This window comes from Apium graveolens, chromosome 1, assembly GCF_009905375.1.
Source record: "Apium graveolens cultivar Ventura chromosome 1, ASM990537v1, whole genome shotgun sequence".
Taxonomy (NCBI): domain Eukaryota; kingdom Viridiplantae; phylum Streptophyta; class Magnoliopsida; order Apiales; family Apiaceae; genus Apium; species Apium graveolens.
Genome location: NC_133647.1, coordinates 184,655,877 through 184,672,516, shown reverse-complemented (window position 1 = coordinate 184,672,516; position 16,640 = coordinate 184,655,877). Strand labels below are relative to the sequence as shown.

Genomic DNA, 16,640 nt, shown 5'->3' with positions numbered 1-16,640 from the left:
GGACTTACCCTTACCCTATACCTGACATGAGGTATAATGTCGCATCTAGTACAGTTATGGCTCATGTGCCTGTGGAAGTACAAATACAGGAACACCAACAGGGCCTTCCACAACTGAGACCCTTCCTTCATTTCCATTAGAATCTAGATAACCAACCACTTCATCCTCTCAATAGGGTGGAGTGAGTAAAAAAAAGAAAAAGCAGGCACGTTTAACTACTGTAAATGAGAGTGGTGAGGACCAAATCCCAATAGAGTCTGACCTAGTCAAGAAACCAAAGAATACTAAGAAAGCTGAGTTGACCACTCAATTAGCCACATCTGCATCTTTCCAATAGAATTCAGTTGTAATAGAGGGACTTAAACAGACTCTAGGGGAACCTTCTCACCAAGGTGTCTCTATTGAACAAAGCACTCTCCCTAGTGCAATTTGTAAAGAGTCTGCACCTCAACTTGAGCACTCTCAAGTTGTTGAAAGAAGAAATAAGGCACACACATTGAGAGCACATCTATTGAAGCTCCCTCATCCATTCAGGGGGAGCTGCCATCACTCAATGCTAATATCACTAATTTTATCTCTGAAATTTCTTCTTCATATAATGAAACACTTGAATCTACTTCTCAAGTATTGTCAAAATCAAGTGACACGGTTCATGAAACTGTGATCACCACCCATGAACCACTCTTAGATGGTAAGAGGCTACTAGATGGGATATACCTTCATGGCACCATAAAAAATACAGGGGTTTCATTAGTTTTTACTGAAGACCCTGTGGATGTTATACAAGCACCTTCATGTGCTAATAAATATTCACAAATTGACATGTTTGAGGGTAGTACTCATGATGGGGAGCATCTAAATCCTCTCCAATTCAATTGGAGGTTCCTCATGTAGGGACAACCCCCCTCAAAACCCTGGCTGAAATTGCATTATCAATAAAAGCTGGGAGTAAAATTGCCAATGATCCCGCTATTGGGGAGGCAAGTATAGCACTTTCAAGTGCCAGTTCTTTGCAAGAAGAACAAGGGTTTGAGGCCATGGTACATGACAGTAACTGGTCAAATTCCCTCTGATTCAAATGAAAGTTCCCATTCTTGGTGAACAACACACTGTCACAACCACAGTTCCAACTGTGAGTTCAACTGTGACTCCAGTCACAGGGTTACCTACTACTTCAATACCCTCCACCTCGAACCAAATAGATATCCCTTCCACCTCAAACACTACACCACAACCTTCTCACCTAATATCTCAATGGTTGCAAGATGTTCAAGCCCAACCAACAACAGTCAATGATCTTTTGGTTGAGGAGCTTCCAGGCCTAACCAATATTACCCAACAACTCCTTACAACAGATATATCAAACCAAGACTATCAAACAATACTACTTTCCTACAAGGAGGATGTTGAGGAGCAGTAGGAAAAGATTGTAGATGAAGCATATGGTAATGTGGATGCATGGCTCTCAAAAGACTTCACAACAACCATGGAGGAGGCCTTAGCAAAAATTCAGGGATGAATATGTCACAATTTTGAGTAGTAATGCTAAGGTTCTCACTTCTCATGAGGTGTATGATGCTGTGACAGAGGTGTATAAAGCTCAATTGAAGGCATTTCATCATGTTGGAAGAGCCATGGAAATCACTCTGGTCTAGCATCAAAATGAAATATAGAAGTTGGTCAATGACAGGATTGATGAGTTGATGCCAGCCTTTCAGCAAATCAAGTCCAAGTTTAACAGATTCTCAGACAGACTTCAAGCTCTCTCTCTCTCTCTCACTCACTCCTGTTGAAGAAAATGTGGCCAAGCTAAGGGAATCTTTCAAAGTTCTGCATGAAGTGATCCAAAATAAAATTACTCAACATAATGACACCAAGATCAAAGTGGATCAACTTTAAAAGGGAATATTTGAACCTCCAGCCTTGGTCATAGAGGAGGTGAAGAATGTTGTGCAGAATTCTGTTGGTTCTTTGGCAGCATCAAGTTCACAATAACCCTTGTCTACATCAATAAATCTCCAAATCCAAAACCTTCAAACTCAAATCTCATCTTTACAGTCTTCAAATGCATCCTTGACAACTCAAGTTTCCCAACTAACATCTTTGGTGCAGAATCAACAAAATGATATCAAGAAACTGTAGACTCCCATAAACATCTCTAAATGCAGAATTCTGTCCCTTTGGGAGCTATTATGGGTTTCTTGAACATTCCTCTACCTGCCTTGCCAGAAGCTGTTAGGCCAAAAATTCCTAGTCCTCTACTCCTGCCTGCTACGAAGACTAAGAGGGATATAGAAGCTAAACTACAATAATCAAAATAAGTTGGACTGCAAAAATCAACATCACACTCTGGCCAAAGCTCCACTTAAATTAAACTTACTCAAGATGTTAGTTATGACAGACTCCAAAAAGCTGCAGAAGGACCTTGTCAAGATAAAGAGTTCAATGAGCTACTCACTGTGCTGAAAGTCTCTCTTTATAACAACTACATCACCTACAAAAGAGCTTTGGCCAACAATATCAACTTTTTGAGAGTGGTGCTCATAAAAAGTGGGAACTTCATGGAGAAAGGAATAGTTATCAATGTTCTCAAATCTTAAATCCAAAAGAGCATATGAGCTGGATGTCATCATTGACAGGGTCAATCCAATATTTCCAGAAGACACTCAATTGCTTATATAACTAAAAAATGCTCGGATAATTGCTTTTTATGAAGCCTATATTTATCCAAGCAAGGAGGTTGCCTACATCTAATCTTAAACCAGGAAATACAAATATTTCACAATCCCCAAAAACTGTGTTAGGGGTAATCTCAGTCTAATCATGACATTGGAAACAGATCTAAATTCCAGGAAGAATAAGAAAGGTAATGATGAGAAAGTAATAAGGATTTTAGGAAGATATCTACAGAGTGCTGAAACCATGTTATCAATTACACAATTCAATACCAAAGATGATTTGGATGATGATGAGCAGAAGAAGGATGAACACAAATCTTCTGGCTAAAATCCAAACCAATATTCTAAGGCAACAGACAACAAGGTGTATGAGAAGAAAAATGGAAGATAAGAGAAAAAGGAAGATGGAAAGAAAAGTTGAAGAGGTGGTGAATGGGAGTCAAAGAAACAGAATGTCCAGGAAGCCGAAATTTTACAAATGAAACCTACTCAAACCTCCAAGCCAACCCAAACACAATATCATCCAATCCTATCTCAAAAGCCAAAGTTCTTGTACAAACAAACTGCCAATACTTTAATCAAGATACCAATCAAATCCAGCCAAGTCACATTAAAGAAAATCACAAACCTACATTCATTCAAGCCTCCAACCAAAACTCATTTCAAGACTGTTGGGAGAAAACCAAATAAAATGCAAGCTAATGTTGGTGTCATTTGGAACTGTTTCAATCAAGATGATTTTCTGCCTCTAAACATGAGCATAATAGATGATGACTATTTTCAACAATTATCTGAAAAAATTGTCAAAGTTTGTGTTGTACCTTTAGCAGAAGTCAAAATCTACTATTTGGACGGCTCCTTCATTTTTCTTAGCAGGGAAGTAATGGAAATATTTTCAACCACAAAATTGAAGAGGGTGATTATCTTGATGAAGGACAAGGATACAAGTTCAAGGATATGGAAGGTTGTGATATCTGATAGGTTGAGAGAAAGAAATGAAAGACATGCAAGATTAAAGGCTGAAAAGGAGGAAAGGGATAGGAAGTATGCCAAGGAGATAGAGATGTTTGAACAAAGGCCAAATGAACTCAAGGCAAGGGGGCTGAGTAGAATCTCAAAAGATGGATATTCATGAACATTCAAATGGGCAGATATTCAAGATTTGGAGTAAACTATCTCAACAATTACAAACTAGATGATTGGCTCAGACTGGTAGAAGCCTTGAGAGGGACATAAATTATTGAAGAACTTCAAGTGCTAGTAAATCTCAAGGACCTCATTAGGAAAAAATCAGGCTATGAGAAATTCACTTAGTGTTGTAATGTTTGAATTGATGTAACTACTCAATGTATAAAGTTATATTTGTTAATATGTCAATTTTTATGTATTTGATTTTAGCTTGGGTTAGTCTTGTTATCAGGCATGAATTTATGATAAGCAATCTTCTCATAAATTGGGGGAGATTGTTGTGCAAGATATGCCTGTATAATAACAAGATTAAGTCACATTGACAGCCCTAAAATTTAGTTGTTTGATAATCAATTTTGTATTATGAATTATATTACTTGAGTTTGTAAAATGGTTAGAAGATTAGACTGGAGGATTTTTGTGTGAACAGATTCAAGCTGAGGAATAAACTATGGAAGAAGATCAAACCATGATCATGCCTCAGAGAAAAGTGTAGAAGCTTGGAGTTGAATAAAAACTGTTCTATGAAAAATGTTATAAGTCAAGATATCAAAAAGTCACAGATCAAGTTATATCGAGAAGTCCAGAATGACTTATCAAGAAGTCCGGAATGGCTTATAGAGAAGTCTCGGAGATATCGACAAGTCAAATGAAGATGTAGAGAACTGGAAAATATCAACAAGTCATTTCTGCATGTAGAGAACTCAGAGATATTGAGAAGTCCAATGAAGATGTGAAAAATTGGAGATATCGACAAGTCAAATTCTCATACAGAGACCTCAGAGATATCGACAAGTCAAAATGTATATAGAGATCTCAGAGATATCGACTAGTCATTCTTACATGTAGAGATCTCAGATATATCGACAAGTCATTTTACATGTAAGGATCTAGAGACCTCGACAAGTGAAGTATATTTATAGAGAACTCAGAGATCTCGTTAAGTCATTATACTTATCGAGATGTCACTTCTTTATATAACAAACTGGAGATCTCGACATGCCTCTCAAGTACAGAATGCGGACAAGTTCAAGATTCAAGATTATCAGTCAACAAACAATCTCTCAATTAGATTAAACAATCTACAAAGCAGCTGGGAGAATACAAGATCAAGGGCCAAGATTAAATGGACAAAGGATGGTAACAGACCTGCAAGATACTACACATATTTGCTAAGCTAGAAATGAAAATAGAAAAAGGTTGTTTTAGAAAGTAGTTTAGTACATTTTAGCGCAAGTCTTGTAAACCCGTGCTGCTAGTCTATAAAACATGCACTGGTTCTTAGTTCACATGTAACAAAAATATATCAAATTTTCTTGTATTCTCTCAAGGATGAAGCTAAGTTCTTATATTTTTAAGAACACATAATTTGTAGCAAGACAAACTTAATTAATACAAATTAACTGAGTTTTGAAATACCGTGCTTGTTGATTTATTTCTTTAAACACATTATCTCTATAAATATAAACTGCTTTGCTCACTAACAATCCAAACAAGCTTAAAAATGCTAAAAATCCAAGAAACACATTCATTCCCCTCTGTATTGCAATCAATATCTAACAAATAATAATAATAATAACAACAACAACTACTACTACAACAATAATAAAACTAATTCATATTGGAATCGACATGTGCTTCTTCTTTAATTAATTTAAAACGAAGATAGAATCTATTAGCATATAACACCGCCACCAGGAACCCACGTTATTCTTATTCATTTATCAATTAGCTTATTTTTTAGTTTGTGTATCCTTATTCGTTGAAGATATTCTTCTTTCTTCCTTTCGTTGACAAAATAAAGATAATATTTATCTATCTATACTATTATATTAAATAAGAAACATTGAAAATATTATGGGTAATCCTATGCTCACTTTAATCATATTCGCTATAAACACTCTGTCAATGGATTAATATTCAAAATATAATTATGTAAATACAAATAAAATAATAATTTATTGACACTATTTTACTGCACTTAAACAAAATTATACTATTGACTAGGATTAAAATAAAATTAAAAATAAACGAAATATAGTTAGTTATATTTACGATGATATATTGAAATTAGGTGGACATGTTGCATCGTGTTAAAACAAAACAATAAATACTACATACACATATACGAAAATTACAATATTGAATCAGTCTAAAAAATTAAAATTGAAAGGCGATTCTCTGATCGATATAATAATATCGGGTTAAAATAAAATAATATATACTACTCATTAAGGTTAAAACACACGTATATTCAACTAAAAAAATAAACTAAATACATTTGCTTGGATTACGTTGATATAACACGCTTCTATAATATTTATATTATTTTACTAAAATGAAATTATATATAATTTATTAGTTTTTATAGTAGTATCGTACCAAAACAAAACAATATAAATTATTCGTGCAATTATCAACAACCTAAATAACCTATTTAACTGGCCGTGTATATATTTTTAGAATACATATATATTGGGTGAGTTTATTAACTTATTTATTTTTAAAACCTATTAATTATAAATAACTATTATAATATAATGAAAAAATATTGAGCTATACTTATTCAGATATATTTACTCTTTTTACAAACATAATTAATAAAACATTAAAAGAAAAATAATATAACAACAACTATTTTAAACAATCATGTCCTAAAGTAATTAATTTTAATATGCAAATTAAACAATTTACGACGACTGAAGAACTGTTTGACTTTATGCAATAATAATCGTTGATGTCGAGAAGACTGACAATAAAGTGCCAAAAGTAGACAGGCTTTGCGGGACAAACCCAATAACCAATAATAACCCAACCCCAATAAAGGTTACTACTCACAAAAACATACATGCCCCGCTCTTTCTTTGTCTTAAAACCCCTGCCCACTTCTTCCCCCAATGTTTATGTCTCATTTTTTATTCTCCCCCAATTTATTTATAGTAGATTTCGATATTTCTTCCGCTTCAAATTATATGTTAATATTTAAAATAATTTTATTTTAATTAGTTATTATTTCGACTTTTAATATAAATATAAATTTTTAAATCCAACTTTATTTCATATATTTCCTTTTTATATATTTTAGATCAATCTCATTTCACATATTACGATTATTTAATATAATTAACTTATCAACATTAATTTATCTTAAATTGTGTGATTTTTTTAAAATAAATGTCTAATTTATAACGGAGAAAGTATTATTTTAAATAATGATGTATCTTTGGTACACCTTAGAGACTCACACGATAAGAAGTTTACAATGTACTAAGGGAAGAGCAAGTTGAAGAGGAACATAAAAACTTGTCACAAATTAAAATTTAAGATATGTTGGATAAAAAAGTGCTCCGACAATATCCTGTCTTAAAATATTAGAACATTTATAATGTGTCTAGTTTTCAAGGCACCACTAAGTACGTAATATTTCACTTTTTTCAATTAAAAATTTTATTTTCCTCACATTTTATATATATCTCTTCTCGCATCATTTACTTCACCTTCTCATAATAATTCAAATATATTATTATTTAATAATAAAACAAAAATATAAGGAATCACTATGACATTATATATTTATTATGTGGGTGTTTGGTTGATGGTTATTAGTTAATGTGCTCGGTTAATGGAAATCAAAACCTTAAAACTTAAACTCAGGTGATAATATTTGGATTAATTTAGTGACGGAAATGAAACTCCGCTCCCTCTTGAAAACTCTGCTCCCTCTGGGTAAATCAAAGCCATCACACCCCTTTGATTTTCATTTCATTCATATTCTCGTTAATCTCCATTCACATACCATTCATTTACATTTATGATTCTTATTCTCACGACACATTCAAACGCCTTCTATATTTATAATTCATTTATTAAAATTACTCTATCTATATTAATATACAACAAACGATTGTAGTCGAATTAGTCGTTATTGAAAAAATTTCTCCGATAGCAAAAATCCTCAAAACAGCAAATGAAACACGAATAGATTTACGCACGACCGACCCTCTCGATTATGAATGTTAAATCTATTCACGTTTTTTTCCGGACAATAATTAGAATCCTAACTTGTTACTCCCTCCGTCCCAACCAATTTTTTACGTTTGGTTTGGACACGGATGTTAAGAAATATGTATATAGTAGTGAAAAATAGAAAGAAAATTGGGTGAAAGGGTGTGTGACCCATTGATTTCTAACGTATAAAAAGGAGGTAGTGGAGTAAAAGTAGTGTGAAAAGGAAGAAAAAGTGAGAAAATGGCGAGACCCATTAACTATTTTTTGTAAGTTTTGAAATGTAAAGAATTAGATGACACACCCAAAAATAAAATAATAAAGAAATGATTGGGATAGAGAGAGTACTTAGGGAGTATGACTGGAATAATAAAATCTACAATGGAAAATAAAGAAAGTGACTAATAATAGTTTAGACTTTAGATACAACACAATTCATCCGGTCCCAATATAATTTTTGCCTTTTACTAATGTTATCCTAATTTTTTTATCAATTTTTTTATTAGGTGCTCATGAGCATATAATAAATATAAAAAATTGTAAATTTAAATCATTTTAATTAATATTTTTTGTAATAGTAATGAATTACTGTATTTATAACAATTTCATCAATTAAAATGACCCAAAATTATAAATTTTCACTGTACCTATCAAAATAGCATAAAATTATAAATGTTCACGTGCCCTTGAACAAACAATAGAATTCTTGACAATTTGCTTTACTTCGTACTTCAAACTTTATAACTAAAATTTAACCAAGTTCCTAGCAACTAAATAAGGAAGAAAAATGTATTTAAGTTGACTTTTCTAACATTTTTCTGCTATTTTATGGCTCCCATTTCCTTGAGTTGGAGGCGGGGAGCATATGCAATAGGTTACTGTAGAAGAGGGAAAATGAACATACCTACATTTAAATTGTAGTAACCCACTATTTATTTATAATATCACACATGTTGTAGAATTGTGGAATTGCAATACTATCTTATCTGTACAATTTGTATTTTTGGGCAAGAAAACAAGGAAAACAAAAAGCATGGTCTATACACACATGGCTAAACCACAAATTCCAAAATTCACACCAAAATAGCCAGCCATCAACAACCCCAAGTTGGTTAATGTTGGCAAGAACTAAATGAATGGACAAGATTCTATTTAAATTTTAGTCTTTTATGAGCAATTCATCACCTCAGTGCCATGCCATACAGTCATGATAAAAAGGAACAATGTTACATCTGTACATTTAAATGGTGGACTTCTTTTTCATGATTTTTTTTAACTTTTTGGTATTCACAACACAATTGCACTACTAAAATTCAACTAGAAGCAAGACTATATGTACTTATTAAAATTTCAGCGAGACGTAAAATTGACCTGTTTATAAATACGACTACGAAAATCTAATTCAAGATCTTAGTAAAGTTTAAAGACATTCTAGTTCTGCACTTTTACTAACCAAAATGGAATTGTACTACAGTAGTTGTCTGGTTTTAAGAAAAAACAAGAATTTAATGAGATTATGGTTGTTGGAAATTAATAAAGATAAAGCAAACAATTGGTTGTGTCCTGACCTGTGACACATGATTTGTCCATGGAAAAAAGGTGATTCTTGAAACAAGGAAAAAGTAAAAGCTGAATTGTAAGTAAATTACATGATTGAAAAGAAAAAATAAATCTTGTAAACCACCAGTCAAAATAAAACAGTGACTCATTTTTCTTAGTTATACATCTTTGATTCTTGAAAATTTAAAATTTTTAAGAAACATAAAAAATAATCAACTGCATTTCAGACAAAAGATCAGTTCTTTTCTTAACTAAAACAGTGTAGTTTATGACTTAAAAAGACCTGTTGAAGTACTTATACTTATACATCTTCTTGTCTGTCACCAATGAGATGATATTTTGATACTTTTTCATCTGGGGCATGCCCATTTATTATCTTGGTTGTACAGTGAAGCAATTGATTACATTTGCCTCTGAAAATGAGGGTGAGTGAAAGAAAATAAGTCAAATCAGGGAGAATAGGAAGATTGTAGTAAACAAGCTTCCAAGTTATCAAATTTATCAGTTTTTACATATTTTTGTGGAGAGAGAGAGAGGGAGAGAGAGAGAGAGAGAGAGAGAGAGAGAGAGAGAGAGTTTATATTCTTGTGGGCTTGCAAGAATATATACATACAGTATAATGAGGAAACATGGATGGCAGCTTCCTTACCATCCTCTCCAGGTATCTTTTAGCTCAACATTTTTGAATTTTTCATTTTCTTGGTGCTACATTTTAACTTGTTTTGTGTGTATGTGTGTTTGTGTAGGTAGTTGCTGTTGCTGTGTTCTTGGCATTGGGATTTGCTTTCTATGTGTTCTTTGCTCCTTTTGTTGGGAAGCAATTGTATCAGTATATTGTGATTGGGATCTACACTCCTCTAGTAAGCCTTTTGTGCTCTTCATCTCTGTTTTACTTTTGTACTGTATTGCTACTTGTACTATATGTTTTCTTGTAATAGATGAAGATCTGGATCCATTCTTTTGTGTTTGTACTCTTAAAAAAATTGTTTTTGTTCATTAGTTGAACATGATTAATGTACTTGTTAGTTCAGTTGAAATGGCCTGTACCTAATATTGTTTTTGATGGTATTGTGGTTGTCACTTGCATTACCATTTCAAGAATGTGATGCATTATCCATTTTTGAAGGGATAAAGTGTAAGATTGATTTGTAGCACATATGAGAAAAAAATTTCTCTCCTTCCATCCTTCCGGGAGAATGATAAGTTAGTATGCCCAATTTCATGACGTCCCATTAGGTTGGAAGGAATGGCATGAGGTAGGAACATAATGAACAATTGCGAATAGGACTAACGGTGAAAAGAATAAGGAAATGCAAATTTTGTATGATAAGTTTGTGAATACTATGAGTAGGAGGTACGGATGAGCATTTTCTAATAAATTGAAGAAGGAATGAAATTTTTCAATAAATTCCCATGGAATATATAAATTTTATTACCAAACAAAGTGTATATTGTAATGCACTTTATATTTTATTACCTAAGTGACCAGTTATAAATGTTTGGAATTCGTATATAATAATGCAAATTTGTTGTTCAAGAACCAATTTTAGCTGGTAGCCCACGTAATTCTCTGCAATCTCACTTAAAAGTTATGTTGCTTACCCCTCCCCCATAATGTTCTATTTAATCTTGTTCAATGGGATAAGATGTAACATACTCCTATTCCAGATCGTATGTGCTTTTGGACTCTATATATGGTGTGCAGCAGCTGATCCTGCTGATCCAGGAGTTTTCAAGTCAAAAAAATATGTCAACGTTCCGGAGCACAAAAAACATGATCGGCTCCAGGAATCTAAACTTCATGGTGAATCAACTTCCTCAATACACGATGCCAATGCTGCAACAGTTGGAGTGAAAGCCTTGAACAAAGAAGTAAAAGACATGGATACAGCAACAGAAGATCGGACAACTGAGATGGAAGAGATTGCTTCTGCATCTCAACAGTCATTTTGTTTTAAAGTTCTGTTGGCTTTGTTGACTCCTTGCGCTTATGTGTGCAACTGTTCAAATCCACATGATGAATCTTCTGGAGAGCAAGCTAGTGAAGACGGCATGTTCTATTGCAGTCTGTGTGAAGTTGAGGTCTGTTTTTATGTTTTGCAATATGTCCTGATGTCCACATTGTTATCTCTGTTTTTATGATGTTTTCTGATTGTGACCATAGAGGCATCTGTAGAAGCTTTGGAATGTAAACATTTAAATAAGAAAAAATATATATTGGGAATTTAGCAAGAGGACACAGTTTCCAAAATTTAAAAAGCATTACAATTAAGTCCGAAAAGGGAATACATATCTTCCTGCACATTCAACTGTGGTACACTAAAAAGTAATTTAGATAAGAATAATTTGGACTCTCTTACTTATTTTTATACTTTGGTTCATACCACACACATGTTCATAGTATATTTCTTATTATTGCCTACTTGCAGGTTTTCAAGTACAGCAAACATTGTAGAGTTTGTGACAAATGTGTGGATCGATTTGATCACCATTGCAGGGTATTTTAAAATCCATTTCTAATGAAGAATTTCTCATAGTTTGACAAGAAATCTGTTTGACTGTTTATTCTGGCTTTTGTTAGTGGCTGAACAACTGTATAGGGAAAAGAAACTATCGGAAGTTTTTCTCACTTATGGTCTCTGCCCTTCTGCTGGTAAGGACTACTTTACAAACGCCTAACCTGTAGCACTAACAGTAGTCAGCTACATAAATTTGATAAATGATTCTAGAATTCTATATCACAAAGTTCATGTTGCTTATGTGTCAACGTTACTGGCACATTGTTTAAAATTACGGGTTATCCTGTTACTTGTATTATTTCGGGTTCCTGGGCCTTATGCACTACTTACAGTATAAATGAATACATTGTGGAGCAATATAGTCTTCTATAACCTAAAAGACTAATAGTAAGTTTTATGCTACTTGGACTTGGGATTGCAGCTTATACTTCAGTGGTCAACTGGAATTCTGGTACTGATTCGCTGTTTCCTTGACCACAAGAGATTCTCTGTAGATATTGCCACCAACCTAGGAAGCAGTTTCTCTATTGTGCCCTATGTTATTGTGGTGGTGAGAATCATTTTGATTTTCTTTTCTTTTTTATCCATAACACGAGTCTGGTTATAGTCCAGAAATATAAGTGTTATTAGATTTTTTGGGCCTCATTATGTGAGACAGGTTACAATAATTTACTTTCATTTGTAGCTGTTTTAAGCGAGTTTTCTAAATTATAGGCAATGTGCACCATTTTGGCAATGGTTGCTACTCTGCCGGTTGTGCAGCTGTTCTTCTTTCACATTCTTCTCATAAAGAAGGTATGTGTTCTGATATTTTGGGTTCTTAAATTGTTAAATTTTCATTTCTCTGAACTTATTCGAGATCCCCGGCCTTTGTAAGTCTTTTGAATACAATTTTGGCTGATATGTCTTGCATAACTAACAGTTATTGATTATGTTAGAAAGGCTGGTGCAGCTTCAAAATTGTACTTATCCACTAATAACTGTGACAGGCTAAGAAAGCTCTGTAATTATATCTAACGAGTTTCTGTATGATTATTGGCTAACAGGGTATTAGCACGTATGATTACATTATAGCTTTGAGAGAGCAAGAACAAGGAGTTGAAGGTCAACAAAGTCCGCAGATGTCGCAAGCCAGCTCCCTCACAGGATTAAGCAGTGCAAGCTCCTTTAGATCCTTTCAACAAAGAGCCTGGTGTACACCACCACCGCTATTTGTCGAAGACCAGGTATGAGATCATAAGAAATCTACCCGAGAGTGAACTGTGCACAATTGCACATGCTTTTCTGCTAGCAATCTTGTGAATTTATTTTAAATATTGGATAGTGAAGATGTTAAAAGGCCGTCTTATGCTTGCTGCTAACCCTTTGATTTTGAGAACATTTCTTCTGACCTAAAATACTTGTAGATTTTGTCACCCACGATCACTATCACAAGGTCTGTAGGGAAGTTCATCTCCTCGATCCACGCTATAAGCTCATGCACAAACTTTGCGTGGTGGCAATAATTCCAAGTGATTCATATGTTGAATATTCTGTTAGTCTTGTTCTGCATTTTCTGAATTAGCAAAAGCTTTGTTGCTCTAGCTTTTAGCAAACCATACCAATTAATTTTGAACCCAGCAGTCAACGGAAAGACCAGTTAAATTAAATGTATCTAGCAAATTTAAGCTCAGGCCCTCCTAATTAGAAAACAAAAGGCTCAGACCCTCCTGCCAAGTCAAACAATATGAGGTATTTAGCAAGCTAGTTGAACAATAGAGCAGTCACTTCTAACAGATAGTCAAAGTATTGAGATGGGATCTTATATGTTAAGCTTGGTTAACTCACTGGTCAACTACTATGAGATTACTAGTCACATCGGATATCATCGGTTTTACATTTAAATTCTTCTGTCACCTATGAATATTATGAAAAGCAACAGCTGCCTCAAACATGTTAATACTGTGTAAGATTAGAGTAATATTTATTCGCATTTCTAAGCAGTATCTTGATTAAGAACTGACAGCATGATCACAAATTTACGTCAATGAAATGGTGTATGTAGTAATAGTGATGCCTGTTTTTGTTTGTCCAGTTTGATGTAGTTCCTTCCGATACGAGATCTGTAAGTTCCTTAGGAAAGAAGACATTCGGAGAAGAGACGAAGAAAAGGAGCAGTGCACCTGTAAAGATAAGCCCATGGGCGTTAGCTCGCTTAAATGCAGAAGATGTTTCAAGAGCTGCTGCAGAGGCAAGAAGAAAATCTAAAATCCTACAGCCTGTCACTAGAAGAGACAGCCCTTACAGGCTTGATAGGGATAACAGCTTTGGTAGCAACGACCGCCACATGTATGGTAGACAGGACTACAATAGAAAACGAGGTAGTACGCGAGTTCGACTCCCTGCTGAGTTTCCCATAGAAACCTTGACCAAAGTTTCAACTGATACTGCTGAAAGCAGCATTACTGAGACATCTACAAGTATGGCTCCTCTTCAGCATGAAGCACGAAGTGCATTCAGAACAAGCCTAGCAATGCCAAATGCATCTGCAATTGTTGCTTCTTCCCCTGAGAGCAGTTTAGACTCACCAGATCTTCATCCATTTGGAATTTCATCTTCAGGACTTGACGAGGCAAGGAGACTAACAGGACCATCATCTGCTGCTCTTGCTCAGCCTGGTTTCCCTCTATCGAGATCAGCTTCAGCTAGTGATGGATATGATGCATCTGGGGGAGAAGATAGTGACCGGGTTCCTTCGAGGATTGTTCAAAGGCCCACAAACTGGAGCAACGTTCTCTTTGACTCCGTTCAGGATGAGAGGATCGCTAGGGTTAAGGGACCAGGTTCATCTGGTTACGGAAGCAGCAGAAAGCTCTGAACATGGGAAGTTTAACAAAACTAGAGTCTCATTGTTTTGAAAAGTGAATTTTCTTTTTCTTCACATGTCTTGATTTGTTCACTTCAGAAAATTTCAATAGGCATCTTCATGGCAATATTCCATTGCCTATCAGAGCCAAATGACCAAGGCCATAGACTTTTTGTTAGGAGAACATTATTTGGTTTATGGTTACCATCGCTAGACAGATAAACGGTAAAATTGCATTAAATGGATGATAACTTGCTTTTCGTCGATTGGAGTGTTCCACCATTGTAGAGGTACCTTCTAAGTTCTAATCATGAAGCGAGAAATGCTAGAAATCATCTTATTGTTATATTTTGCAGACTTTCACTTGTGGTATCTATTCTAGTGTTCTGAACAAAAGCTAAAAGACCAAAGCCCACGAAGAAAGATGGTGCATTTCAGTTCAACTTGCATGACTTTTACACAATTTTTGCTCAAAAAAATTTCCTTGAAAACATAAGGATTTAACAGTTCTACAGAGGTAAAAGCAACATCAACCAGTTTTGCATCAATATTTTAATGACCTTGTTGAGAGTAAATTATTCAAGGGATGGGACTTTAGTTGGGCTGGGCTTCATAGCCAGAAGTTAGCTGTAAGAACTGTACTAGATTTTCATTTGGGCCAGCCCATGTTGAACAGGATACCTGAATTTAAGCATAGTATGTTTACCATAAAATAAGACAATGAAGTTGAAAATAATGAAGTAAGATTGGTAGCAGAGGGAATTATTTGTGATCTGAAATGATGAGAGGTGATGTAATAAGATGACAAAACTGTGCAACTCTCAGTGTGAGAAAACACAAACAATACTTTGAAATTAAAGTAGGGATTTTGGAGGAGAAAGACAGCTCACTAGCATATGCAAACGTTAATAAAAACAAATACTACATGTCCCTCCCCCTTTTGTCTTGTTTTCTGTTTTCTTCTGTTGTGTTGATGGACATCTCAATCGGTTCACTTTAGTAAATCACTAATATTATTCCGTAATTTGCAAGTATATTATGGAAAATGGGTACTTGCTTCCGTTCTATTGGCATAGTTGTATATCAACAAAATTCGGAGATACGGTCATAGTTACATGTGAACAAATTTCGTACAAAATCATTTATACCGTCGATAGATAGAACGAATGACAGAAATTACACCGTTAGAACCGAATGACATCTCAATCGGTTCACTTTAGGAAATCACTAATATTATTCCGTAATTTACAAGTATATTACGGAAAATGTGTACTTGCTTCCGTTCTATTGGCATAGTTGTATATCAACAAAATTCGGAGATACGGTCATAGTTACATGTGAACAAATTTTGTACAAAATCATTTACATCGTCGATAGATAGAACGAGTGACAGAAATTACACCGTTAGAACGAAAATATTAGTTGGTAAATATTATATATGTTTTTTTATAGCGATTACTAATTATCCGCCCATTTCAACTTAAATAGTTATTGATGGCCTTTTAGATTTTTACGGACTGTTTGGGTAAATAAACATCTGCCCATTTCAACTTAAATAATTATTGATGCCCTTTTAAATTTTCACAGACCGTTTGGGTAAAAGAACAAATCATCATTATATTCTATATATAATTGGAGTAAGGGAGTTCAGGTTTACCGTAATATGGTATGGTCGTCAAGATCAAAGATTGTAAATTCCTAATACTTATCTATTGAAAAAAGAAACAAACAAACACCAAAAAAACAAACACTACCAAAAAACCATATGTACTAGATTTGCAAAAAAATCATAATACTTATCAACCTTAAAAGAAAGAAATACAAAAATCATAATAAACATTAAGT

At 34.1% G+C, this 16,640-nt stretch overlaps 1 protein-coding gene across 1 annotated transcript; it reads left to right on the top strand.

Moving 5' to 3' along the window:
* The first annotated feature begins 9,635 nt into the window (after nt 1–9,635).
* Nucleotides 9,636–15,061, top strand: LOC141673265 (putative protein S-acyltransferase 22). Its single transcript, XM_074479997.1, has 9 exons — nt 9,636–10,092; nt 10,178–10,291; nt 11,100–11,513; nt 11,861–11,929; nt 12,013–12,084; nt 12,372–12,500; nt 12,665–12,745; nt 12,997–13,176; nt 14,025–15,061. Exons 1-9 carry the CDS (start codon nt 10,051–10,053, stop codon nt 14,805–14,807), a joined length of 1,884 nt encoding a protein of 627 aa, XP_074336098.1. The 5' UTR covers nt 9,636–10,050; the 3' UTR covers nt 14,808–15,061.
* Nucleotides 15,062–16,640: the final 1,579 nt, after the last annotated feature.

Bases quoted from the DNA above. Each gene is read 5' to 3' on its own strand.
- LOC141673265 (XM_074479997.1), top strand. From the start codon at position 10,051: ATGAGGAAACATGGATGGCAGCTTCCTTACCATCCTCTCCAG. The intron at 10,292-11,099 runs GTAAGCCTTTTG...CTCCTATTCCAG, and splicing joins TTGGGATCTACACTCCTCTA to ATCGTATGTGCTTTTGGACT. The intron at 13,177-14,024 runs GTATGAGATCAT...TTGTTTGTCCAG, and splicing joins CGCTATTTGTCGAAGACCAG to TTTGATGTAGTTCCTTCCGA.